Here is a 25,300-nt window from a genome sequence, read left to right as displayed (position 1 = left end):
TGCTGCAGTCCCAAGATAAAGACAGCGGCCTAATTGAACACTGAAATACTGACTGATGACATTTTCAGACAGGATAGATATTGTTTTTTCCGCTATCTATTGTTAAATAATAGAAGGCAATAATTACTTCACCTTTTTCCAGTAATGAAAACCTTTGAATTTACTGTTATAAACCCTTCATGTCTGGTACGTTTAAACACAGTCAAAACAAGTGGCGAACACAACGTCGACATGTCGCCTTTGGAAGTTTATATTAGAAACTTGTAAGCAAACAGTTTATTTACACAACCAGCAGTTATGGAGCTACATTATCATTCAGTCCAATAACCAAAAGTCAAATATTCACTATCTTCTATCTCTGTATTTGGGTCTCTACTATCTCACCCTTATATCTCACCCTTTAGCTGCTAAATGCTCCACCATGTTCACCAGCCGCTCTCTAACTGCGTCTGTCTGCTGTTTGGTGCTGAGCAGCTAGTGAACAGATATGAGAGCAGTGAGAGTGAAATTAAAATAAAAACAGGAAAGTTTCAGCTAAACAATGAGCTGAGTATTGTAAAAAATATGAATTATAGATGTTTTAATTTATATCAGCTACACATGTGTATATGGATAGAAACTGTATTTCTATTTTGAAAATGGCAACAGCTAAGTTAGCATTTAAGAACTGCTCTAAACCTACAATATCATATACATGTATATGAATCAGTTGAAATACTGACATGTGCTTGGTAAGATGCTAAAGTTGTAAAAATGGATTGTAGCAGCACCTGATATATAACCAGGACTGGATATCCACATCTCATTGTGCGGAAATTAAATAAAATTAATTTTGTTTTATTTAGTGTTTACAGAGTCATCACTCTAAATATGGCAGTGTGAGCCAAATGGGTAATTTTCTATTGTTGCCCTTAGCCAGGTGTTAAATTACCCCTCACACTAACAACAATACGAGCAAATCAAAACGGAGCAGGCAGATGCACCATAAAACTGGATAAACGGAGAGTCAGAAGCAACAAAACAGAGTGAGTCCATCTGCTCTCTGTGGGTGAAACAGCATTTACTATTGATTTCAGACTGAAAGCAACTTTAACAGATTATAACTCTAATATTAAAACTGCTTTTATGTCCAGTTGTTATTGTTATATATTGTCTGTGTTGGTGTCAGTTTGTCCGCCTGCATGCATAAACAGAACTTTAAACTACCAAACAAGATGAATCCACCAGCAGCAAGAGCTGTAGATCTGACTCGCTCTCATTTGGACTTGTAGGTCTGATAGGTGGGGTTTGTTTGGCAGTGGGTGGGGTGACCAAAGAGCTGCAGAGCTGCACATTCCCCCTTACTAGTTTCCAAGGCAACAAAGGATGCAATAAAATGAGTTTTAGTTAAGTGATTTCCTGCCTGTGGTGCCTTTGTTGGACACTGAGACTTAAGACCTGAGAAGAAGAGCTAAGAAAACACAGCAATTTTCTCCTGGGACTACAGGCTCCTATGAACACAGGACTGTGGTACTGCTGTCCCTCACACTGCTGTATCACGGGTATATATATATATATATATATATATATATATATATATATATATATATATGAGTGCTGATCTTGTTTAAAGCAGTGAATGGAGGCCATGCAGTCTGTAAGGAGGTGGCTGCTGCAGAACACAGTTGATTTATCACGACTCTGCCTCAACTTTAATGTGTGTGTGTGTGTGTGTGTGTATGTGTGTGTGCGTGCACGTGTGCAAGTGTTTGTGAGTGTGTTTGTGTGCTAATATTTCTGCTGTCATTTTCATCAAAGTGTTAATAATTGCATTGCATGAACAACATAGTTCACTGTGTCACAAACTTCAAAACCCACATTCATCAAAGAGAGTCAAATTAAACCTGACAGTATCTATAAAATGCTGTTTGTCAGGATTATTTTTGGACACGAGCAGTGAACCGACTATGCTTTCTTAGTGACAAATACGTGGCTGCGCCTCAAAACAAACTGAAAAATATACTCAGAGAAAATGCAAAGATTATTTGGCCAAAGCACTGAGTGCCCAGACATGAGGATGAGTAACTCTAATCCTGATTTTGAGCAGAAAATTAGGGTCCCACTGGTTCATTTCTTCCTGTGAAATCATGATGATGGGTCGCAGCCTTTGGCCATGACACCAGAAATAAGTGCATTTTTATCAAGTAGTCTCTTTTATTACAGCCCGAAACATCCTCCGTCCACTGTCTTTGATGTCAACTTCTAAACCCAAAATGTTATTTTGTTCCGTTTCTTCAAGCATTAAAGACAGAACTATGAAATGAAAGTTTAACACCTAAAAGCATCTACTGGTGACATAGTTTGGATTTCTATACCAAATTTGTCATTTGGTTCCTTATTTCTGCCTTTCTCATGCAGTCTGTAGATCGTACAGTCAACAGCCATGTATCAGAGGACAGTTAGCAGGATCACAATGGCAAAGCTGACATGCTGCTGTTGCACAGGTGTAATGTTTATAATGGCTGCTATCTTAGTTTAGTTATAAGCATTTGGCCTGGAAGGGTAATTAGTTTTGCAAATAATTTCGCTATAAAACAGAGGAATGTACAAATTAAAATATTAACTGATGACGCAACTAAATGACAGTTTAAAGGTTTGCGACAGGGGACATTAATGTGTATGCCAGAATTCATTACAGCTCATACAACAGTTGTTGAGACATTTCACTCCACAGGACAGGCCAGAGGATCACCACAGTCTTTAGGATTCATCCTCTGGGGAACATGAATGTCTGTACAAAAGTTCAGGACAATCCATCCAGTAGTTGCCCAAGTGGTAGACAGACTGACAGACAGACACTGCTAGCTAGCTTGGCTAAAAATGCAAATGATCGTCAATTGTCCAGCAGACATTAGATTTTAGCATCTGAGCTCCCTTCAATACTTACTGATTTTTTTGCTGATTCTCTACAATCACACAGTTGAGAAAAAAGCAAATTTTCTGTTGACAACAGCCTCACACTGCTGCACGCTGCTGCTACATGACCTTGCTTGTTCCTAGGATGTTCTCACTCACTCTCCCTGCACATGCAAAGAGCTCACAGCCTCCCTCTCTCTCTCTGGGCGTTATCAAAAAACAAACTCAGAAAACAGGATATCCCATCACTTATTCATGGTTTACAGCCGACCTGATGAGTAAACGTCTAAATTTACCACACACTTTCAGTTTTCTTACCTGCAAGGAAATCTAACATTAGAGCAGAGACATTCACCAAGCCAAGGGTTCATTTGTTTCCCAGCCTGTGTTAATGACCCACATTGATCAGCCTCACTGATTAAGAAAGTGATAGGGATTCATTGTTTGATGACAAGCAAGCTTGTGGAAAATCTAATTAGGACTAGACTTGAAAACATTGATCACATTTGCCGTAGCGGTGACCAACCTGTCCAAGTGGAATTATCAACATTTAGCAAATTTAAACGTGAATTATTGAGAGCAGCAGGAATAGAGTTAGTGGTAGCATATAGCTTTCTGCACCTTCTTCACCATTTTATGCACCAGAAATTGTCTTTGCTACTGTATTTTATCTGTTAAAGCATAAGCTACAGCAGCCTAACAGATACCATGACTCAGTAAATGAGAAGGTTTGACCCTCAAATCATGAATGGAGCACAAGACAAAACAGTCCAAAGCAGCTCCAGGAAAACTATGCCAGCCCCGGGTACTTCACAGTCTATCTGCTCGACCATGATGAATTATCACAAACTGTAAATGCTACCTCAGTGAATTATTTTAGAAATAAAACCTGAGCACCTAAAGCAAAAACGACCCCCTGACTGGGTTTATACTTCTCTGCTCATGCCCAAAGGACCCACAGAAATTCTACACCAACACCGGTTCTCTCATTTCTTTGGATTTCGTCCTGTCCTGCCAAACAACAGCTTCATTTACAAACAGCTCTGAATTATTTAACCCACTGTGGTACAACAGACTCCACTGGCGGTCAGGTTACCTGGCACCAAAGCCAAGAGATCAGCAGGTCCCTCCAGCTGGAAAGTCTCCATGGAAGTAGGCCAGTGTTCAATGATAAAACTTCAGATGCAGTGTCATGGTGCCCACCAACAGAACACTGCACAACTGCAGTAACACGGTAACAAGTGCATGAATCAGAGGCAAGGGAACGGTTGAAGAGTTGCAGTTTGTATTAAAATTTTACATAAGCTGACTCTTTCAAAACAGACTTGAAAAGCTTCTTGTTTTTCCATGGTGACAAATTTAAAATACGCCTCCTTAAACCAACCACATCTGTACTTCAGCAGAGCTCTCATCCTGTAAAATTAAAAGAAACGAAGACTGCAGTTTGTAGGTATGACCCAATAAAATCCAAAAGTACAATTACGTGTGTCTTGAAGCAAATCTATTTCTGAAGAGCCCCACTTTTGATGTCCATTTTAAAGGTTTGCAGTCTAATTAAAAACTTCTGCAGCTCCTACAGCCTTTGCATGAGAAACGTACTGTAGGTCTGATTCCTGATACAATACCCAAAGACATGTCTTACTGTAACAGCAACAATTAATAGAAGCTATGGATTTTTATATATCGTAACAAAGCTACGTGGACAGTATTTGTATGAACAGGAAAACTGATAATTTTCTCCATCCCCTCTCTGAACCAAGTCTATTCGTTTTTCTTTTTGGCCATTGCATTATGAGGTCTTACGCCAGTCCTTCCCATCTGTTTTGGCTTGTGACCCTTAAAAGTGAAGCCATGTCCGCTCTACAACCTAATTTAACATGTTGCATATGTCTATGATTTGTGGGCAGTTCAACTGAACAAGAATGGTGTTCCTGATGTTTTCCTTAGACCAGAGCTCCAACGATTAGTCATTCAACAGAAAACACGTCAGAGCTATTGTGCGAATTAACTGTCATTTTTCAACCTAGAAGGCCAAATATTTCCTGGTTCCAGCTTCTCCAATGTGTTTCTGGTTTATATCATTGTAAACTGACTATTGCTGGGTCTTGGACCAACAAAGTCATCTGAAAATGTGACCTTGGACTCAGGGAAACTGTGATGGGCATTTTCAGTATTTTCTGCAATTTGATAGACCAAACAACTCGTTAATTAATCAATCAAATAATCTGCAGTTTTATCAATAATGAAAATAATCCCTAGTTCCAGCAATAAAGTCTACTTACTTTCTTCTTGTCTACACTTTTTATCTGTGCACAATAAGGTTTTATTTGTTTTATTATTTGGCTGTGTCCCATCACACTGAGGTACAGTCTACTCTCCACCCTCTGTTCTGTTTCATGTATCTATGATTTGCAAGCAGTTCAACTAAAGATAATACAATATTTTATTTTGATAGTTTTAGAAGACTGTAGAGGCAAAAAGCTGCAGGATTTGAAAATGCAAAGGAAAAAGATGTGAATTTGTGTTGAAGAAATATATTTTTATATATTATTTTCTCTCTCGATAAATATCCTACGATACATAAGAATTTGGTGGTTCCTGAATCTCATCATCCAGGTACAGCCATCGTAATCTGCACTGGAAACGAAGCAGCTCAAAGCCCTTAAATAAAACTGTAGCATGAAAAGGTTGAACAGGTCTGGATTCTCCTGGATTATCCTACCGCAAAGGCTGACTTTGGAAACTGCCACCACCACTGCCACCACCGCCTTCCTCCAGTGCTGCTCGTTCCTCCTGGTCTCCACCACCTCCTCCACCACCTCCTCCTCCTCCACCTGTACCTCCAGATCGAAGGTGGCGCAGCTCATCCGGCTGCAGGGCGCTGTACCAAGCCTGCTGCCCGCTGTCAGGGGTCAGCACCGGGCTCTTGTCCTCCTCCTGGCCCTGGACCTGACTCTGCACCGTCTTCACGATGTTCACGGCGTTCACCGGCAGCTGCAGCAGCTTTTGCATAGTGGTCATGTCTGAAACTTAAGTCTTGAGAGCAACCTGTAGAATCCTGGGTGGATAAAGTGGGAAGACTTGCAGTATTCTTGTGCAAATCCTTGGGGTTAATCGGTGTATGAAATTCTCCAGATCCTCCTCAAACAGTTTCCACACAGCAAACAGCAGCTTCAGTTAGATTCTGTCGTTATAAATACTTCTTCCCTCCAAGGTTAAAGATATCCGATGTGGACATTTCTGGCAAGAATGATGCAACAAACCTCTTCAGAAATGCTCCAGCGGCTGCTCAACGACTGCTCCACGGTGGCACGGTTGATGTATTTTGCTGCCTGAGTGCTGTAATCCAGATCCACCGGAGCTCCACAGCACTCTAGGTTCCTTCCCTTCAGTTACAGCTGAGTCTGTGCGGCACACACCAGCCTCTCAGTAAATGGATGCTCGGCAGAGAGGGGCGTGGAGTTTTATCTGCCTCTCCTCTCGCGACTCCTCCCGCTGCTCATGTGGTTCCTGTTGCTGCACCAGTCTCTCTCTGCCTCTCTGTGTGTACACAGGATGTCCACATACACGTTTCTGAGCTCTCCCGACAATGACACAGCCTCTCCCATCTTTTTGCCACGTTATCACGCCCCCCCCCCACGCCATCACGCTTGTCATCTTTCCTCCGCCTGCTTCCCTCATTCATCTTAAGTCTCACTCTATCACAGCTTTTCTTTATCTGCCTTATTCTGAAGTCAAAGCCAGCAGATCTTTGCTGATACCCGACAGATGCTTTTAAATAGTCCTCACTTCTCTTGCTCATTATGTTTAAAAAATTGTCCTGTCTTATTCATTTTTAATATTCAGTGTGGTGTCTTTTTTTTCTCGTCTTACATGACTCAGCTTTTTTGGCAGTGTCGTGATGAGGACACCTCTCTCTCTCTCTCTCTCTCTCTCTCTCTCTCTTTCTCTCTCTCCCACTCATTTCTGTTTGGCTGAAACCAGAATAACTGCCTTGAAGCACAATTCACAATGCTCCTCCTGTGATCTGCAGCGGCTCAGTTAGGATTTGTTGACATTTGCTGAAGACTAATAAGATTTTTAACCTGTGATGTCAACAAGACATAAAACCCAGGGCTGCAGCATTTACAGTGAACAACACTGATGTGTAGAGCGTGTGGTGTAAAAACTACAGCTGGACAGAAAACGGAGAAAATGTATTCCTGCAGCTGCCTCAGAAAAAATTCTTGATTCTATAAGAAACTGCAATCTTTGATGTCTTAGTTCTAAATTTAGGAGGAAGAAGTTTTCTTTCACAAAACAATCTACTCCATCTAATGGTACCAAAATGGAAAAACATCACAATCATTATTTAAAACGCCCTGAGAAGATGCACTTTTGTAAATCTCTTATCAGTCTGACTACAAAAGACTGCTGCTGCTGCCAAGAAGGACTTCAAAGCTTTCTCTGCTTTTTCTTGTCAAAACTTTTGTGTCTGACTTTGGGTGCAGTGCAGTGGTATCGTATTCTTTAAATGAAAGAATCTTATAGTAACAGAACATCTCAAAGGAAATATATGAAGGCTTTCATGAATTAATAAACTCTCGTACGTCCCGAAGATGGAGAATTTATATTCATGCCCTGCTAGGACCGTAATGGAAAGAACACTTTTAGCTTCACTGTGACATCCTCCTCTTGCATGTGTATTTTTTGAAAGGAACACTTTGACATTTTAGGAAATATGTTCAGTTGCTTTCTCGCTAAGAGTAGAGATGAGAAGACTGACAGCACTGCCATGTCTGTACATTAAATATAAGGTTACAGTCAGCAGGTGGTTACCTGGGGAAACAGCTAGAAACTTGGCACATAACCTGTAAAACCACAACATGTTTCAAAAGGTGCTGATAAATGAATTCTGTTACCTCCGACAGAGCCAGGCGAGCTGTTTCCAGTCTTTATGATGAGATAAGCTTTTCAGCATGAAGGAAAAAGACTATCTCTCAATATGTTCTGTTTCTTCTTTTAAAAATTTTTTGACTTTCATCAGCCTTTTGGGGGAGGAGCTACAAAACCAAAAACAACACAGATGTGTTTGCCACGGCTTATGGTATGATGTAATTGACAGAAATTTAAAACGAACTGAAAAAAAGCCAAAGATCCGAAAGCAACATCAGCTGAGAAAAAGGCAACTGTCAATATGTAAAATGCGAAATAATGTTTGATTTGACTCAAGTGTGTTGCAATGACCCACAGCAACACTGTGCAAGCCAGAAACGCAGATTCTCTGACTGTGAAATCTCAACACCAGGCAGAGAAATAGTCACTGACATCAACCAACAACCCTGTTTCACCGTCACGCTGATGGACAGTAAACACCTTTTAAAGGAGTAGGCAAGGTGTTCTTTTTTTGCACAGGTTAAAAACACAGAGAAACTGACATGGTTTGAGAAGTGAAGCAACATTTTACACCTGCCCTGTTTCCAAGGAGACGACAGTGAAGGACGAGGCAGCTGTTTTTAACCTCATATTTACAGACAAACTGGTTAAACTGCCTTCACTGAGGAGACGTCAGCTTCTACAAACACACATCTGCTTAACAACAACAGGCAGCCTACGCTGTCAGACAATTAGGCCTGGATTAAAAAACTAATGACTGATGTTTGCCAAACAGCCTGGAGGCAAAACCTCCTGATCCACATCCGAAGGTTGCAGTTCACAGCCACAAATCTCACATCTATAAACAGTGAGCTCCCTCTGCTGGCGAGTTCATGCTGAAGCAGCGGTGTTTATTAGTGGAGCCTGTTAAATGAGCTGCTGCTGCTGCTGCTGCTGCTGCTGCTGCTGCTGCTGCTGCTGCTCGACCCACGTCGTCTGCACAGCTTCATTACCAGCCTCAGTGGAACAACAGTGAGGGCCATAAGCAGTGATCAAATGCATTACCGAACAGGTGCAAAATGCAAATACCTGCGACTTAACAAAGCAAGACTCCACTTATACAAAACAATTACCTAAATTAAAGTCTCTTTCAAAAAAGTTTATGAGACGAACACTCTGAAAGAATACAACATATTCATCTGTTGATCTTGATTTGGTCTGTAAAATCATGAGTGAACAGCAACAAAAGTGAAAAACGTTCTAGAAAAATGTCGTAGAACACAGATGGTGTGTTGATTTCTCTGACCCACAGTCCAAAACCCAAAGATACTCACATCACTATTATGTCAGGCCAATTCTCACATTTGAGAAGCTGGAACCATGAAATGTTTTGCACTGCTGCTTGAAAATAATTGTTTCAGCTCCATATTACTGTAATATAAAGTGTCAAAAAACATTTCTTAGTAGATACCTTTAGAAGTACATGTCTGTTCTGTGAGAGTTTTAAAGGTATAGAGTACAGACTGTATGCCCGTGCCAGTATATGAACTCACTGCTCATATACTGGCACTGATGAGTCATATGAATGAATTTAATAGTATCACTCAGCACAGCTATCCAATTATCTTTAACAACAATGGTTGACAGGGTTTTTGTCTGATATTCTGTTCACATTAAATCAAATAACTATTCACTATGCATTTATTTCACACAGGTGAGAACTGTTTTTACCTCTTATTTTGTTTGATTACACCTCTTCTCACCAACAACACTTGATTGGCTCTTCTGTAACTCTCTGACGTGGCTTATTGGGAAACTTAATGGAGCTGAGCCATAATAAAAACAACAGTAATTTTCACCTGTGTGTTTTGTGCTAAGACAAGTCAAGGGTCTACCCCAGGAGCCTGAAACCAAAGCAGCCGCATGAAATTATTATTCATTATATTATTTTCCATTGTCAGTCTGAGCAGAGGCCTCATCACCCCAAGTGAAAACACCTGTGCAGGTGTGCAGAGCCTTTAACAAGTCGCTGATAAAAAGAGACATAACACTATGTTAGTACATCTGACCATTTCCAAATAGTATGCTATCACAGCACGCATACACAGTCCCAGGTTCCTCCCTGTGGACAGAATGTTTGTGGACAGTAGCTGCTCTGGCGAAGATCTAACTTGTCGTGGCCCGGCCTGACTTCAACCCTCAGCCCAACTATCTCTGTCTCATATGTTAACGTGAATGTCATTGTCATTAAAAAGATAACTGATATCCACTTTTATACTTTTTTGGAAATTAATGTCTTCTCCTCACAAAGTTCAACAAACAGCTGTATCAGCATAAATCCACTGTGTCGTCCACATTCATTAATCAACAGCACAAAGTCTTAGATATCAAAACATAACGACCAATGAATTCAAGATGCTTAAGAGTGAAAATCAATACCTTTCCCAAAAAAAGAAAAAAAAGAAAAAGAAAAGAAAATGTGTCTTTGTGAAACGTAGAACATTGTCCTGGCTGGATTGGGTGACTGTTTCCAGCATATATGAAGTAAATAACATTCAGCTGCACTCCACTTTCTAAGATGGTATTCATAATTAATTTACATCCTGATGCTTCTTAGCCTAGTAGCTACAGCGAATGATGACTAAACAGTCGAAGCTTACCTATGTTCTATAAACTATACAAGTCATTCATTATCGAACTGGGTAGCACTGTCATGCATGGTCAACTTAAGAATCCAGAGGATACCAGCCTTGTTTTGTGAGTCTTAACAAAATCAATCATTCAGAATAATAAATCATGGCCATCAACACCGCTGCATATCTTGCTGCCTCACTATAAGTCAATGAAAGCTGTTATATTAATGCTGAGTTCCTGCATTGTCCTTCGGTCAGACTGAGGACAATCCTCTGGTGTGGACAGCAAAAAAAAAAAAAAAACCTGGAAGAACAAATTGTTCCCGTGCAGGACGCCTGACTTTACTGTGCTAACTGACCTGACAGACAAGTTTCCCTCCACAACGAGAAATGTGTTGATACAGCTGGTTTGTGTTTGGCAGCTTGATTCCTGAGACTATTCCTGTTGCCCAGATGAATAATTTAGAAGTTTTGACCGATACACCTGCAGTAAGGGAAATGATGATTTAGCCTCTTTGGTGGACTGTTGACTGCACTGTGTTGCTTTAAAAGCTCACACATCAACATGTTAATTACAGTCGTGTCCTTAGAAACCAATACATCTTTCAATGTAAGTATGGGCATATCTCAACCTATTCCTCAAGTGGTTGGTATGTGTTTACATGTCTGTTTGCCTGAGGACAGATTTTTTTCACTGCGATACCATCACCACTGTGCAAGATACAGTCACGAAACTTTACAGGTGTGTTGAGATCAAAATGAAGGCCAAGTTCAACCATGGCCGTTCATGTTCATGTCAGTAGTAATGACTTCTGACCGCTCATGGGTCTGAACATCAGCATATTGATGGGCGTCGTGGCTGGTGTGATCCCATTGTGAGATGGATTCAAGTTGGCGTTGCAATGGGATCACACCGGCCACGACGCCCATCAACATGCCGACGTTCTGACCCTTGACTACTCAGTGGTCATTGCTACATTATTACATAGGTTCTCAGTTCTCATGGGTCAGACCTTGCCCATCTTGAGATAAAAATGATCTCAACTACACACCTGTAAAGTTTTGTGACTGTATCTTGCACGGTTGCAATGCTATGTGACGGACAGACAGCTTAACACCTGCCAGAATACTGAAAACTGCCTCTGTGGTAGTTCCTGCTACAGTGTGTCTCCAGGACCACAGTTTGCCCCGATGATACACACACACAGAGTCACAAGATAAAAACAATATCAGACCCACTGTCACCACTGGCAATAAACAGGCCTCATATCCACTATGCTACTCATTTCCATGGTTACATATGATTGAATGTGATCATTCAGGTGCTCACTTTCAGATTATCAAGAGTTCAAACAATTAGTTGATGAAACAACAAAAACAAGTGTTTAATTAAAGTCAGAAAATGCTGGTTCCAGCCTCTCAAATTTAATTTTTTACATCTGTTTGTCTTTAACAACAACAAAAAGTTCCAGCACACAGATGCCAAACTATAGGTTTGAGTTAATTTTGAAACAGGCTCTTTATTATGTATTAATAGCACAGAGAAAGGTTATTTTCCAATTGTAATATGACCCGTTGGACTTCAGTATCAACCTCAAAAAACATCGATCAGGCCACAGTTGGGAATATGCTGTTCAGACTAAACAAGCACCTTAAACAACTTATCTTTGTTCTTGGAACTTGTTTTGGGTGGTTTCAACTTTTTGGTTTAAACTCATTCTCAGACTTATTTTGTTGTTTCTTATATTCAGATATGATTGAATGAAGTCTCAGTTGTTTTGTTTCTGCAGGGACTGCTGCTGAAGCCTGGCTCAGGTAAGTGTACAGTGTGTGCCATGCTCTCACGGAGCTGCTGCCGCTGTGCGCGCTGTCCAGCAGGGGTGGTGCTGAAAGCTGGAGCTGAGGCCTGCCCCCCCCCCCCCCCCCCCGGCAGGCCTTTCACACCTCACCTCACGGACTTGACATGAACGCTGCCAATTTAAACACCACCACCGCCTCTCTGCTTTAAACACAGACCAGCGAATGCACAGATGCGACAGGTCAGCTGCAGGACCGGGCCTGTATCCGACACCAGCGGCTCAAATCACGGTGAGAGATCCACGACGTCGCTTTCAATCACGGGCCTGACGACAAACAAACTTCTGTCTGGTGCTTTTTAGAATCGCTTTCCGTCCGCTGACGGTAAAATACACTTCCTATGCACCGTAAGAGACAGGAAACTGCACCTCCCCCTCGACAAGCTGCCCCGGTACAACCCCCACAATATGACAAATAAAACGGCGTCAAGCAGCACCGAGGCAGGTGGCTCTGTACCTTTTGTAGTCGGAGGAGAAAATCCCTCCACTCGCCGGGTCGTGACCATATTCGGGCTCCCCGACGCTGGACGACCCCCCCTTCTCGTCGTTGAAAGCAGAGCTGGCCGACATTGCCGTGGCTTTCTGTGTTTTCTGGCCCTCACCGAGCAGCGATGGAGATTTAGCGCAGACGGCAGCGGGATGGACGGCTCTTAAAGGCGCACAGACACTGCCGCTCTCCCCGGGATGCTGGGTGCAGAGGGGGGTGATGGGTGGGAGAGGAGGGGGCAGGGATGATGCTCTGGTCACGTGATTATCCCAGATTGTCGTCTTTAAACCCGGAAGTATTTGACACATTTACCAGGCATCCACGATATTTCCTCATCTGTCCTTTTGGAAATATGGTGTGTGGTTCACATAGTTGTTATTCTTTATTTAACCATCAGCAGCGGTCCACCTCAAGGCTGGATTACCACAGTGCAAAATGGGTAACTGCTCAAAAGGCCCATGTTTATTCTGTATGTTTCTGTGTACATAATCTGATGAATCACAAATTTGTACCACTGCAGTAGGATATCAACTATGACAGGTCCCCATCCTCCAGCTTGTAGTCTTGTCTTGTAGAAGGAGTCAAAAATCTAGTTTAAAATATTTTAGCTTACTTTCATTTGTTGTAAAGTTGTGTTTTATCAAATTGCTTCCATTTATTCTGTGCCAAGTCATTATAACACTCAGGCAAGGTTGTAGTATTCCTACCTTGAAGTGCTATAAGTTTGCAAGCAATTGTTATTATCATTATCAAGACATCTGACAATTACTTTCTTTAATAATCATTTGATTATTCATTGTATGAAATGTGAAGAAATAGTGAAAAATCACAATCATTATTCCCTGAAACCCAAGTGAACTGTGATTGAATTAATTTAATTAATATAACTTTAATTTAATTTAATTTAACTTTTAAGTGAATTCAAAAGTACACTTTACTAATGATTGTTTAAATGACTTAAACAATTATAAGGATACATACAATAAAATAATAATGCATAAAACATACAAATTGCTGCCAATTAACTTTTCAGTCAACCAATTAATTAACTTATCATTTCAGCTTCGAAGTAAGTGGTTGGTTCTTAGGTGTCTGGGGAAATAATGAAACCGATGTAGTGGGGGTCAGTGGAGGCCCAACAATTCATTTTTGCCCCTAAAGCTCCTCGGGAGGTTAGTGGGGACTTTTGCTAATGGTTAAAAAAAAGGGGAAACAGGAAACTTGTGAGCACTCTCCTTGTATTTATCTGCAAAATTATGCCAGTTAACTTTGTGTCAAACCTTTGAAGGAATGCTATTAAAAAATGTTGTCACTGTCAATTTTCTTAAGGGATGATATTAGCCTTTGTGCTTTTCATGTCATATTTATCAGTGGGATGATCCTCTAAAGTTATAAATAATAATCCTAAAAGCCTGTTTTTGTGCCTTATTTGTCTACGCAAACAGACAGATATTAAAGGAAAATTACATTTGCTTTTTCTGTGGAGTTATTTGATGATAAAAAACTTGTAACTATGATTAAAATTCTTGTCATTTTTTGTTATTTTCGACTGAATTGAAATGGAATCTGAAGCAGAGACAGAAGCAGTTGTTGTGATAGGATTGGTTGTGGCATAAGTAGAAGTCGTAGTAAATTGTAGTGGTCTGTAATTATTGCAGCAACATCTCATTCAATTACAGCAACCTACACACACCCTCACATATCACATGTAACCAGGGCAGTAGTGAGGGGGACAGTGGAGCTAGGTACCCTAGGCCTCAATTAAAAGCTTGTTTTTATCTGCAATTGGAAATGAAATTATTAGCATTAGTTATTAGTTATTAGTTTAAGGGGGCTTTCACATGAAATGTTCCTCATTTTGAAATATGACCAGTGTGCTCTAGAGGTGTCATAAGTTTTCATATTTGTGTTTACAAAACTTACTAATGCAACTAAACCTCCAGCAACATAAGAGAAGTGGAAGACTTACTATTTTACATTACTTTGGGGTCTGATTATTTTCTGAAGCCACTATCCAAACATCCAGTTCTCCTCTGTAGAAAATGTGCTGTAACCGTAAAGCAGACGGACCTGGGTGAAGAAGCCAAGATGTCTCCTGAGCCCACAGGAGCCATGGCAACCCGGAGGAGCGGCGGGTTCGGGAGTCTCCGCTCCTGCGAAATTAAAGTCGGAGTTAGCTTCAAAGACAGAGAGGCTGTTCTGGGAGGACGCAGAGAACACGAAAACTGTCAATCCATGCGAAAAAATGAGGAAAACTAGTGTGACAATTAACTCGTAAGGTCACCTCTTCACAACAAGTGCTTTTATTCGTTTCTAGCTCGGGTAAAACACAAGTTAGTTAGCTTACCCAAGAAACTATTGTGTCATTTTTGCTTTCTCCTGTATTTTCTCGACCAAGTAATATTTCAGGATCAGGGATTCATGGAGCCAGTCAAAGTGGAAGACACATGTGGAGCTACACTGGTTCTCAAATCAGAGAAAACTGGACCTCGGCCGGGGGAAGCAGCGACAAAGGTAACGGTCGTGGAGGAAACCCTCAGACCCCCAGGAGAGCCGTGCAGGTAATACATCCATGGTGTCACCTACACAGACTCAGCATATTCTCAACCACTCATTACCTCTCACAGTAGTAATATGGTGGTTTTGTTTTTCATTAAGTGATATTAACAAGCATGGACTCACCCACTAACACCTCTGTTGTGTAAATAAACACCGTTGAAAAAACAAAGAAACTGTAGTGAAAGGTAAACAGCGCTGAGGTGCTTGTGTTTGAGTATTTCCTCTTTATGCTGCTTTATGCTCCTTCTCTACTACATTTCCACTGACATTTCAGAGGGAAATGCTGTACTTTTTCCTCCATTACGTTCTACATACAGCTCTTACTCTACAGTTACAAATTAGTTTTTCATTTTCAAATTCATAGCTCCCAACTTTAGCTTGTGACCACTTAAAGAAGCAGCAGAGGTCTCATGTTTAAGATGTCTATGAGTTTGTTATCATTTGCACCAAAGATACATTTTCATCTAAACTGCAGAAACTACTATTTTCACAAAGAGTAATAATTAGAGAAAAAAATATACAGTATAAATTGTTTGTAAGCACAAACCACTAGGCCCAACCTCTAGTTTGGCAACCACTGGAGTAAACTACCTAACTTTAGCCTACATAAAATAGGTAAAACTAGCTCCACCAATAATGCTACAACAGTTAAATGCTGCTTGATGGATCAGTATTAACAATCTAATAATGTCATAAATAATTAGATCAATCGCAGGCGACATTGTACTGCTGAACAAGTACTTCTACATTTCATACTTGAGTACATTTTGCTGATGATACTTGCACTTTCATTTAAACTAATATGACTAAATATGACTCAAATAAAGAATAGGTTCAAGGAAAATAACAAAAAGTTACAATAGTTCAGGTGGCTTACCAAACAATTATTTACAATACAGTGACGCATGCATGTTCTTTTGTTTGTGTGTAATTCCAGTGAGTCTATGTACAGGTTAAATTCTATCAAAATGCTATTTAAGGGAAGACTTTGGTCTATTTGGTCTGTTAACAGTGTGTAACAGAAAGCAATGTTTTATTGAAAATAAATTCCTGTATTTCTGTCCAGTCATAAAATAGATATTTAACCAATTTTGGTTGTTCTTCCGCTCTTTGTAGGTGTTGGATGAAGATGGCAGTGATGTTACACCTCTGCCTCTGTATGACGCAGAGTCAGGAGACACACCACCCAAACCAGGCAGATTCTTCCTGGATGAAATGTTTTCCAGCTCAGGATCAGACCATTTACAATCCAATACAAGTGTCAGAGTGCGCTCTTCCAGGTACCAGGTGGCAACATTCATACAGTACACACTGGCTGACTAGATGATCAAACAGCAGGTCCACAGTTTATTTGAGACTGGATGAGAGGAGGGTTTGCAACTCATTTGTTGTGGCAGTAAAGCAGTAGAGCAACATTTTACCTTGCCAGTATTATATTAGCACTATTAATAGTCTTGTGTATAAGGTGATGGTGGTGGGAGGAATAATATCCATAAAAGTATTAATTTGAATTCATATTTACTAATTTACTCGTTTGGCCAAGGCAACTTAAAAGTGAATTATAGTCATAGAAATGTTTATAAGGTTATGTCATGTAAATGTTTCTTTATTGCATATGTTGTCTATAAAATATGGACTGACTCAGTAATGACATTGTTTTGCAGCTCATTTATGGGTAGCAGCCAACGATCCAGCCTGCCTAACAAAGCATCACTGACTAGGGACACTGAGGATAGTCTTCCTAAACTGGATGCACCAATAAACCCCCCAGCTCCATATGGTTATTATATTGTTATATGCAATAAAATATTGCCAGATGCAGCAGAATACACTTAAATCTACAACATTTTATTATGATAAAATGACATTTTTGTAGCAGATATTTTGTTTTATATATTATATATTTTTTTTGTTCTCTGCTAGAGTTGCCAAGGAAAAGAAACAATGTGAAACAACACATGACAGAAGAAAAGCTGGATGAGGTAATAGACATCTGTCTCTCTGAGACAGACACCATTTCACTGCTGGACATAAACAGCACTGTTGTCTCAGAGGATGCTGATGATGCAGAAGTCATTAAGTGAGTAAATGGCCCCATTGACTGGTTTTCTTAAATATCAAATAATATCTGACATGCATAACAAATATAGGGAGTGGCACTTTATGTCTTAAAGTTGGGAATTACTTGCCACATACTCTACAATATGTGTAAAGATCAATGTCAGTTTATTTTTGTGCAAACTTGTGTGACATGTTGTACTCTTCTTTGGTTGTAACAAGCTCTTGACTTTCACCCTGTTTTCTTACAGAGAAAGAAACCTTCACTATGCTGAGCTTTGCAGGAACAAAGTGGGCAGTGATAAGTATGAAGAGCGATCAGTGCAGACAGTCAGTGGAGCACCTAAAGACAAACACATCCAGTGTGACAAGATTGCCATGGTGAATGAAGGTTAGGCTTCATTTTTCTCTTTTTTCTCTTTTCTCCTCAAAACTTAAGCTCATAATGTAGCTCAAATGTTTTGTCTGACTCATTTCATATTATTAAATTGCAAACTTCTCTAAGGACAGCAGCTTACAGGAATTATGATATCACATGGTAATATTTTAGAGAAAATATACACATCAAACTTAATGTGCTAATCAATTGTTGATTCCTTTGGCTTTCCAACCTCAGACTATTGCATCACAGACAAGGTAAAGGTTCACCCTATGTTTTGCTGCAGTATCTAGATAGAACTAATACTTTGGTGCAGAGTTATTAGTGTTCAGGTTTTTTTTTGTTTTTGACAATTAGTTGAGATTCTTTCATGTACACAGGAACAACTGCTACTGTCTGGGACATCTATGACTCTTTCTGTAGCCAAAATAACGCCAGTGAAAGTGAGAAGAACTATCCAGAGAATACTCTGAACACCAGCAACATTCAAGAGAACAGACAAGAAAAGAGCAGCAGCAGCAACACAACTGGCACAGGTAACAGCACCTGAGAGAACACTGACTCTGTTTATGTTCACCTCTCCTGGACTGGAGAGGTCAACTCATTATATCAGATCCTATATCTACTCTGACAGATTCAACATTTTGCTGTTTATTAAGGCTAGCTTTGCAATAACAGGCATGTATCATTTTCTCATATTTCATTCGATTCAGGCAGTACCCTCAGCTCATTGTTGGAAATGGAAAACTATGGGAACAGTGTAAATGTTGCGGCCGACCCACAGCAGATCATGGGGTCAGAGTCATTCCAACACAGCTTATCAGTCATGATGAGGAACGTAATGGCAAACATCTTTCAACCCAAACTAGCTGCTTATAGACACCTGCCTATACTAGAGGGTAAACTCAAGGTTATCGCTGCTTTTCCTTCATCCAGCCTGCAGATTTAAAATTAGGACCTTTGTCCTTTTTCCATCTACCACAAATTTGGCAAAGTATAAAATGTAAGTGTATGTGGATACATACAGTGTAAAGTGTAATAATTTTGATTATATAAGATCCTGACAGCACGGTGAAGCCTAGGACTGAGGAACAGAGTGAGGGGGATAAGACGAGCTATTTGACTCCAACCCTTGAACGTCTCTGGGCTTTCAGCTGTGAGCTCACCAGAGGCTGGAACGTTACCAGCATGTCCTGGAACAAGAAGAACCCGGTAACACAGGCCAAAAACCAAAGATCAAAGCACCTAGACCCGCTGCAGAACAAATCCTGCACACCAGCATTGTCATTTTGTGCTGTTTTATTCATTGTGGAACCTGAAATGGGATCTCTATTTAAATCTTCATGCAATATTTAATGTGAATTTTAATTATGTATATATACCTGCAGTTTGCATTTTACTATACATTTATTCTGTAATTTTGGAATTACAGATGGCATATATTCATCTTCTATGGCTCTAATATTACTAGGCTGTTTAAGTTTAAATGAAAGCTTTTGCAAAATGTCTCATTCTTTACTTAAACCTTTGTCTGTGCTCTGGATGCTCTGTAAGGACCTCCTGGCAGTGGGCTATGGTGACCTCATGAACCAGAAACCAGGACTGATCTGCTGCTGGTCCCTCAAAAACCCAGTGGTATACTTATACATTTTTGTCCTTTATTTCCTTTCAGTCATCATCTTACAGTGTCCTGTCTCTGTTCAATAGTGTAACCAGAGTTGAGTAGTGGTAAAGTTAAGCAGGAATAGGATATATGTGATATGCCTGTATGGAAGTGTCCTATGGCAAGACACTGAACTCCGAAGTGATCAGGCCAGTGTTGTTCATGGTAGTACATTGCCATTCGTGTGTGTGTGTGTGTGTGTGTGTGTGTGTGTGTGTGTGTGTGTACTTGCTACACTCAGTTGTGATGGTTAAGGTTAGGGTGAGGGGCTAGGGAATGCATTATATAATGAGTGTCCTCATTATACAAGTATGTGTGTGTGTGTGGGTGAATGAGAGCAAAGTTTGAAAGTGCTACATAAATGCAGTCAATTGACCAATTTTGTTATTTTGGAAGTGACAGCTGTTCTAAATGTGTCCCCTGTGCAGTGGCCGGAACGTGTCTTCCACTGTCATAGTTGTGTTATATCCATGGATTTCTCAGCCAACAACCCCGGCCAGCTGGCTGTGGGGATGTTTGATGGTACTGTAGCACTCTACAACGTCCAATGTCAAGATGACTGGGCATGTACCGCCAGCAGCAGGTGAGAAATGCATGCGTGTGTGTGTGTGTGTTTGGACAGTGGCTGAAAATAGAAAACAAAAATACACATCCCAGTATCCAATAGCATTGGTGTTGGATCAAAAAAATGGATGAATTCTCAGACCAAATAGCTGCTGTTAAAGATTTTGTTTGCTGTTGTGATACTTGGGGTACACGGCTCTTCTTCAGACAGTGTGGACAGTGGAGCATGGAGGTAAACTCACATCACACATTAAAAAAAAGACCTTTTCTATTAGCTTTCTTCATGTTTTTGTTTTGTAGCGCGTGTACCAAAAAGCACCTGCATCCAGTGTGGCAGATAAAGTGGTCTAGACAAGAGATGAGATTATCAGGGGTGGAAAGAGTGGAGGCCCTGGTCTCTGTGTCGGCAGATGGCAGGATTAAGAAGTGGCTCCTCTGCAGCAATGGGCTTGAATGCTTAGGTACTGCAGTCTGAAACAGGCAATGGCTTTAACAGTGTAATTACAGTTCAGAAGTAAACAGTGACACTGTTACCTTCTGACATAAGTGTTACGAAACAGATTTCAGTCACAATACCATTTTTAATTTTCTTTTAGATCATTTACCAGTAAATCTCAAAGCTCAGATGAGCTTTGAGTTTAAAAGGCAGGAAACTAACAAAGATCTGCATCAATTCTATCACTAAACCTGACCCTACATTTTGACCCGTACCGTGAGTTCAAAAAATAATGTTGGTTAATTATTTTTACTATTTTACTTGCCAAGACAGTTGGCAAGACAAAATACCTCTAGTTATTTGGTATTATTCAGTTAATGTACTCAAGATTTGCTATGACAATGCTCTCATGTAAATTATTTCCAGGTTAACTCTGTATAGTAGTGCGCAAACACAATAGTCATAATCATAACACCTGTATCTTTCCTAAAAACATGTTCTTAGACCTGATGGAGCTGAAGAGGACCGATCATCCTAAGGCGCAGGCTCCAAAAAAGAAGAAAAAGGGATCTAAGCTGTCAATAATGACACCTGGTCTTTGTATTGACTTCCATTCAATCGTAAGTTGGCCACAGAAATTGAATGATCCCTGGTTTTGTCTGAGACTAGTCTCAAGGCTAAGAATCTTATTTCTGTGGGAAAAAAAAATATTTCAGATGGCTACGAAGCTGTTCCTTCATCTAGGCTGCCAGTATTCATATGGACAATCTGAGGTTGTTTTTCAGGTTGTGTGTTTCTGCTGCTTTGACTACATGCCCTGCTCCTGCAGGATTCCAGTGTCTATCTGATTGGCACCCAGGATGGCCTCATCCACAAGTGCTCCATCTCCAACACTCAGTATTTTCTGGATACTTACCGAAAACACTTTGTAAGTCTTTGTGGATAACGCACATGGTAAATGGCTGCATATTCCATCTCCATTCCATCATCTAAGGGCAGTTTTCAATAACACAAGAGACCGGGGGCCTGTTTTTGTACACAGGAGTAGTGGGACATGAAGCTAACTTGGCAAGCTTAACACAAGCTTTTCAGTCTCATGAAAGACACTTTGACTTCAAACCAACATGGAGACCAAACCTGACAAGTGTAGTCTGAGTTGTTCCAGCTTATAAATTGTGATAAGTATAAGAATCACCTCCTCACCAAACTATGTGTGAGGAAAAATAGTCATCATTTCTAAATGTTCCTACTGGCAGATATACTGCATTTACACAAAGGTGACAAGTAGAGCACTGAATAATGTTTATATACTGTATGTAATAAAAACAACTTCAGTTACACTGTTACTCTTTTACTAACACATGATGTACAACTGAAACTGGAAAATTCTTGAAAACAAGTGCACAAGTCAGTTATTGCAGTGTTTTCATTATATATCACATCTTGTCCTCTCAGGGCCAAGTGAACCACGTTGAATGGTCTCCATTCAGTCCTGATGTGTTCCTGAGCTGCTCCTCTGACTGGACCATCCAGCTGTGGAGGCAGAGCCACCTTTCCCCAGTGATGGCCTTCACATCCACCCAGAAGACCGTGTACTGCATCAGGTGGTCCCCAAACTACTCCACAGTGTTTGCAGCCATTAATGGACGGCAGGTGGAGATCTGGGACCTGAATAAATGCATGTGAGTCAGTCTGACAGAACATGTGTCTGTTTTAAGCTGTCTGCCTGTAGCCACTAAATACAAACCTCTCCTTCTAGCCTGCACCCAACCATTGTGCACCACGCTGCACCTGGTGTGAAGATGACAGCGCTGCTGTTTGCCACAGGGTCAGACTGCATCTTGGTGGGAGACAGTGAGGGACGAGTGACTGTCTATAAGCTCAAGAACTTCAGTGTGGGAGACAGCAAGCAGGTAAAACTGAGGTGGCCTGTGATATTCCACACGTAGCCTATTGCGTAACACTTCAAATACAAAAGCACATGCATTAATTCATTCTTTTTATTATTCATGTATTTATTTTTCTTATATCAGTCAGGTTTGCTGAGCGTACAAGCTCTTACAGCAAACCAGACAAGTAGTTACAGGCAAGATACGGGACAGCTGAAGTTACAGAGAGTTTGAGTAATTTGATTTTCAGGTGGCTTCGCAGACTAGACAGCTAAAAGCAAAAGCTCTGGTACAGGGTCCCAAAGAATTAAGGATGATTTAAAATTTTTCTACAATTCTAACTAACTAACTTATGACTCTTGACTGAGAAGAGGAATACAGCAGAGTCAGTGTGAGATAAATCGTCTAATACTGTACACAGGTCAAACTGTCTCTCTTGCTCTGTCTTACAGGTGGACAGTCTGGATGACATCATTCGCTCTGCAGCCTCCAGAGTTCAAAAACTGTAATGTCAACGTTCAAATCCATTTTCTCTTTTAGAAATATCAAACAACACACTTGTAATCTCTTTGTTTGAGAGACACTGCAGGTTTTTGTTACTGTGGTTAAATATCTGAAGTTATTTTATTTATTGCCAGTTGTTGAAATCTATTTGAAATTGAAGAAAATGTAGAAAAATGTGGAAAAATATTTTATCCATTGTTCCATGCAGTGTATGCATTTGTCTTTAACAGGTGAACAAATACAAGAGTTAAAAGACAATAAATATACAATAAAAGAGTCTTTTACAATATGTGAATTTGACAATATGTTGCAGTGCAATGTAGTGATCTCCTAAAATTTAGCTTCAAAGATTTAAGTAAGCAATTTAATAAGTAGATTTAAGTCCTTGAGGTGAGCGAACCTGTCACTTCAAGTCTAAACCTTATGCATTATATTATCTGTATCAAATAAAAAAACTGTCTTCAAAAAGATGTAAGGGCTTTTCATTGTGCAATCAAACAAGGTACATTAAAACCAAACAGTCTCAACAGCCTAGAAGAGTCTGCACTGATGGGCTTTATTTTAAGTCCTGGAGAGACACCTACTGACAAAAAATTACTTTTACAGATATTAACAGAAAAAGAGTTTTAAACTGAAAAGCACTGCGTCATCCTTCATCTATGAGGGTGTTTGTGTTATATAGTTTTACATTTGAAGAGACTGCCAGCTTGGGTCAGCTGTTTACCGCATAATTTAGTTTGCTATGAGTTTTTACAGGTGATAAAAGATATCCAGCAATGCTGTCTTTCTGACAGACCAGCGTGCAGCCTGATGGGTAAATGAAACAAGAGATCATGGAAAATCATTTAGCGTCAGATAATTTCAGCCCATGCCACCAGCTAAATGGCAGCAGAAAGAAAACCTGGTGGTGCAATAAAATCTGTCATAAAGCAATGAAAACTCAAATTGACATTTTAGTCCATAGTTGTTTTAAACATTAGTGCATCATTTTTTCATTTTGTACAATATGGTGCTTATTTTGTTGGAGGAACTACTGAATTCAACACCAGCGTAAGATTCATAAGACAGCTTTCAGTTTGTAGCAGTAAACAACAAAAGTCGAACTGTGTGCAGAACTCAAGAATGCGTCAGCTAACGTGGTTATTCTGGATGACAGTGCTTTCTTTCATTCACACACTGGCTCCGACAAATTGCATCACGCTCCCCAGACTGGCTGGCATGTCTATGAATGACAAACTCAATGTGTGAAGTTGTGAAGACTTGCCTTCACATTCCACTGAAAAGAATTTCAGAAGGAGGCCAGATGCCAGCTGACACGTGTAAGAGTGAAACAACAACTTCCAGGTTTTAGTTTACAAATGATCTCATTTTTACACCATTCACATTTCTTTAACTGACAGAGGTTGTCGAAATGAAACCTTTTGTTTACAGTCATTCACCCATTACTGTAGTGTGGGTTTAAGGATTGACGCTAACATTGTCAAACTTTTAGTAATAAGAACCTTAAAATAGTTAACGGCCTGGGAACTATTTTATTCCCTCTGCGTTTCTTGTCAGTCACTGTATGAGTTTATCGCTTCAGTACTTTTAAAAAATACCTACATAAAATAAGGAAAAAACACTTTTTGTTGAAATGAAACAAATAATGATGAAGAGTTGCAAGTAAAAAGGCCTGGAACCACTGATTTAAGTCTGTGATGCTGCTGTACAGATCAGATCCTCTGCAGGACAACATTTTATTATCATTATTATGGTGACTGGAAAAAAACTGAAGGTTTTACATATTTTAATAAGAAACCTGACACACAGTTACAGATTTGCAGATGCATGACTCAAAGGATGAGCAAGTTGTTTAAAAGGCTTCATATTTTACACTTTTCCTGTGTTTTATCTGAAGTGGTTTTAAACTGTCTCAGTGTAGTTCTACATCTCTTCTCTCAGCTCTGGTAACAACAGGTCAGATTTTCTGAGAGATCAAATAAAACCATTGCAGATTTGAGGTAAACACTCAGAGACACGAAGGCTGGTGGGTTCAGGTGGGCTGAGCTCTGGGCGTGGCTGAGAGCAGTGACTGCTTTGTTGTGACATCACAAAGTTACAGAATTCCTGGCGGCTGGTTTTAAGGCTCAGTTTCTGAATACAGGCTGTGTGCATTTCTCTGTGGACTGAGGCTTTGATACTTTCACAGTATTAATATAGAACCTAGACCTGCTTTATAATCAAAAAACACATGGAAATCTACCTTTATACATTATGGGTACTTTAAATTAAGGTTTTCTGTGTCCATAATTCAAAACTGTTTTCATCCAAACAGGAAAACAAATCACAGCGGAAAGGCAGGAGACAAAAGGTTATAAAGGGCAGGAAAACACAGATAAGAGGAAGGTTGAAGGCTGGATGCTGTGGCAAAGAGCACAACAGACGAGAACACAGGAAAAGAGGCCTGTATATATCCTGGGGAGCTGATTAGGGAATAAGAGACTGGTGTGCAGGTGGGCATGGAGGTCAGGTGATGTCTGTCGG

General features: G+C 40.2%; 2 protein-coding genes across 9 annotated transcripts in view; one reads left to right on the top strand and one right to left on the bottom strand.

Moving 5' to 3' along the window:
* Nucleotides 1-13,073, bottom strand: part of LOC139629685 (AP-3 complex subunit beta-2) — a 44,872-nt gene extending 31,799 nt beyond the window's left edge. For 4 of the 7 annotated variants that reach the window (XM_071492469.1, XM_071492497.1, XM_071492477.1 and 1 more), the window contains exon 1: nucleotides 12,696-13,072. In XM_071492469.1, the coding sequence (XP_071348570.1) occupies nucleotides 12,696-13,033 (338 nt within the window). In that variant the 5' untranslated portion in view covers nucleotides 13,034-13,072. Of the gene's footprint in view, nucleotides 1-5,617; nucleotides 6,388-12,695 lie in introns of those variants that run through there. The other 3 variants (XM_071492461.1, XM_071492492.1, XM_071492483.1) reach the window with 2 other exon arrangements.
* Nucleotides 13,074-14,865: 1,792 nt separating this feature from the next.
* On the top strand, nucleotides 14,866-23,274 carry LOC139629739 (dynein axonemal intermediate chain 4-like). Of its 2 annotated transcripts, XM_071492542.1 has the most exons (17): nucleotides 14,866-14,999; nucleotides 15,124-15,286; nucleotides 16,401-16,564; nucleotides 16,949-17,064; nucleotides 17,208-17,364; nucleotides 17,594-17,733; nucleotides 18,102-18,257; nucleotides 18,435-18,620; nucleotides 18,779-18,933; nucleotides 19,276-19,356; nucleotides 19,813-19,967; nucleotides 20,249-20,409; nucleotides 20,889-21,004; nucleotides 21,214-21,312; nucleotides 21,840-22,066; nucleotides 22,144-22,297; nucleotides 22,726-23,274. In XM_071492542.1, exons 1-17 carry the CDS (start codon nucleotides 14,971-14,973, stop codon nucleotides 22,780-22,782), a joined length of 2,316 nt encoding a protein of 771 aa, XP_071348643.1. In that variant the 5' UTR covers nucleotides 14,866-14,970; the 3' UTR covers nucleotides 22,783-23,274. The 2 variants fall into 2 exon arrangements, with proteins under 2 accessions (XP_071348643.1, XP_071348649.1); XM_071492548.1 differs by lacking the exon at nucleotides 18,435-18,620.
* The last annotated feature ends 2,026 nt before the right edge of the window (nucleotides 23,275-25,300 follow it).

This window comes from Trachinotus anak, unplaced genomic scaffold (genome assembly GCF_046630095.1).
Source record: "Trachinotus anak isolate AG129_WGS33_773 ecotype Australia unplaced genomic scaffold, CSIRO_AGI_Tana_v1 ptg000002l, whole genome shotgun sequence".
Classification (NCBI taxonomy): Eukaryota; Metazoa; Chordata; class Actinopteri; order Carangiformes; family Carangidae; genus Trachinotus; species Trachinotus anak.
The sequence above is the reverse complement of the archived record's forward strand: the minus strand, read 5'-3'. Positions and strand labels throughout refer to the sequence as shown.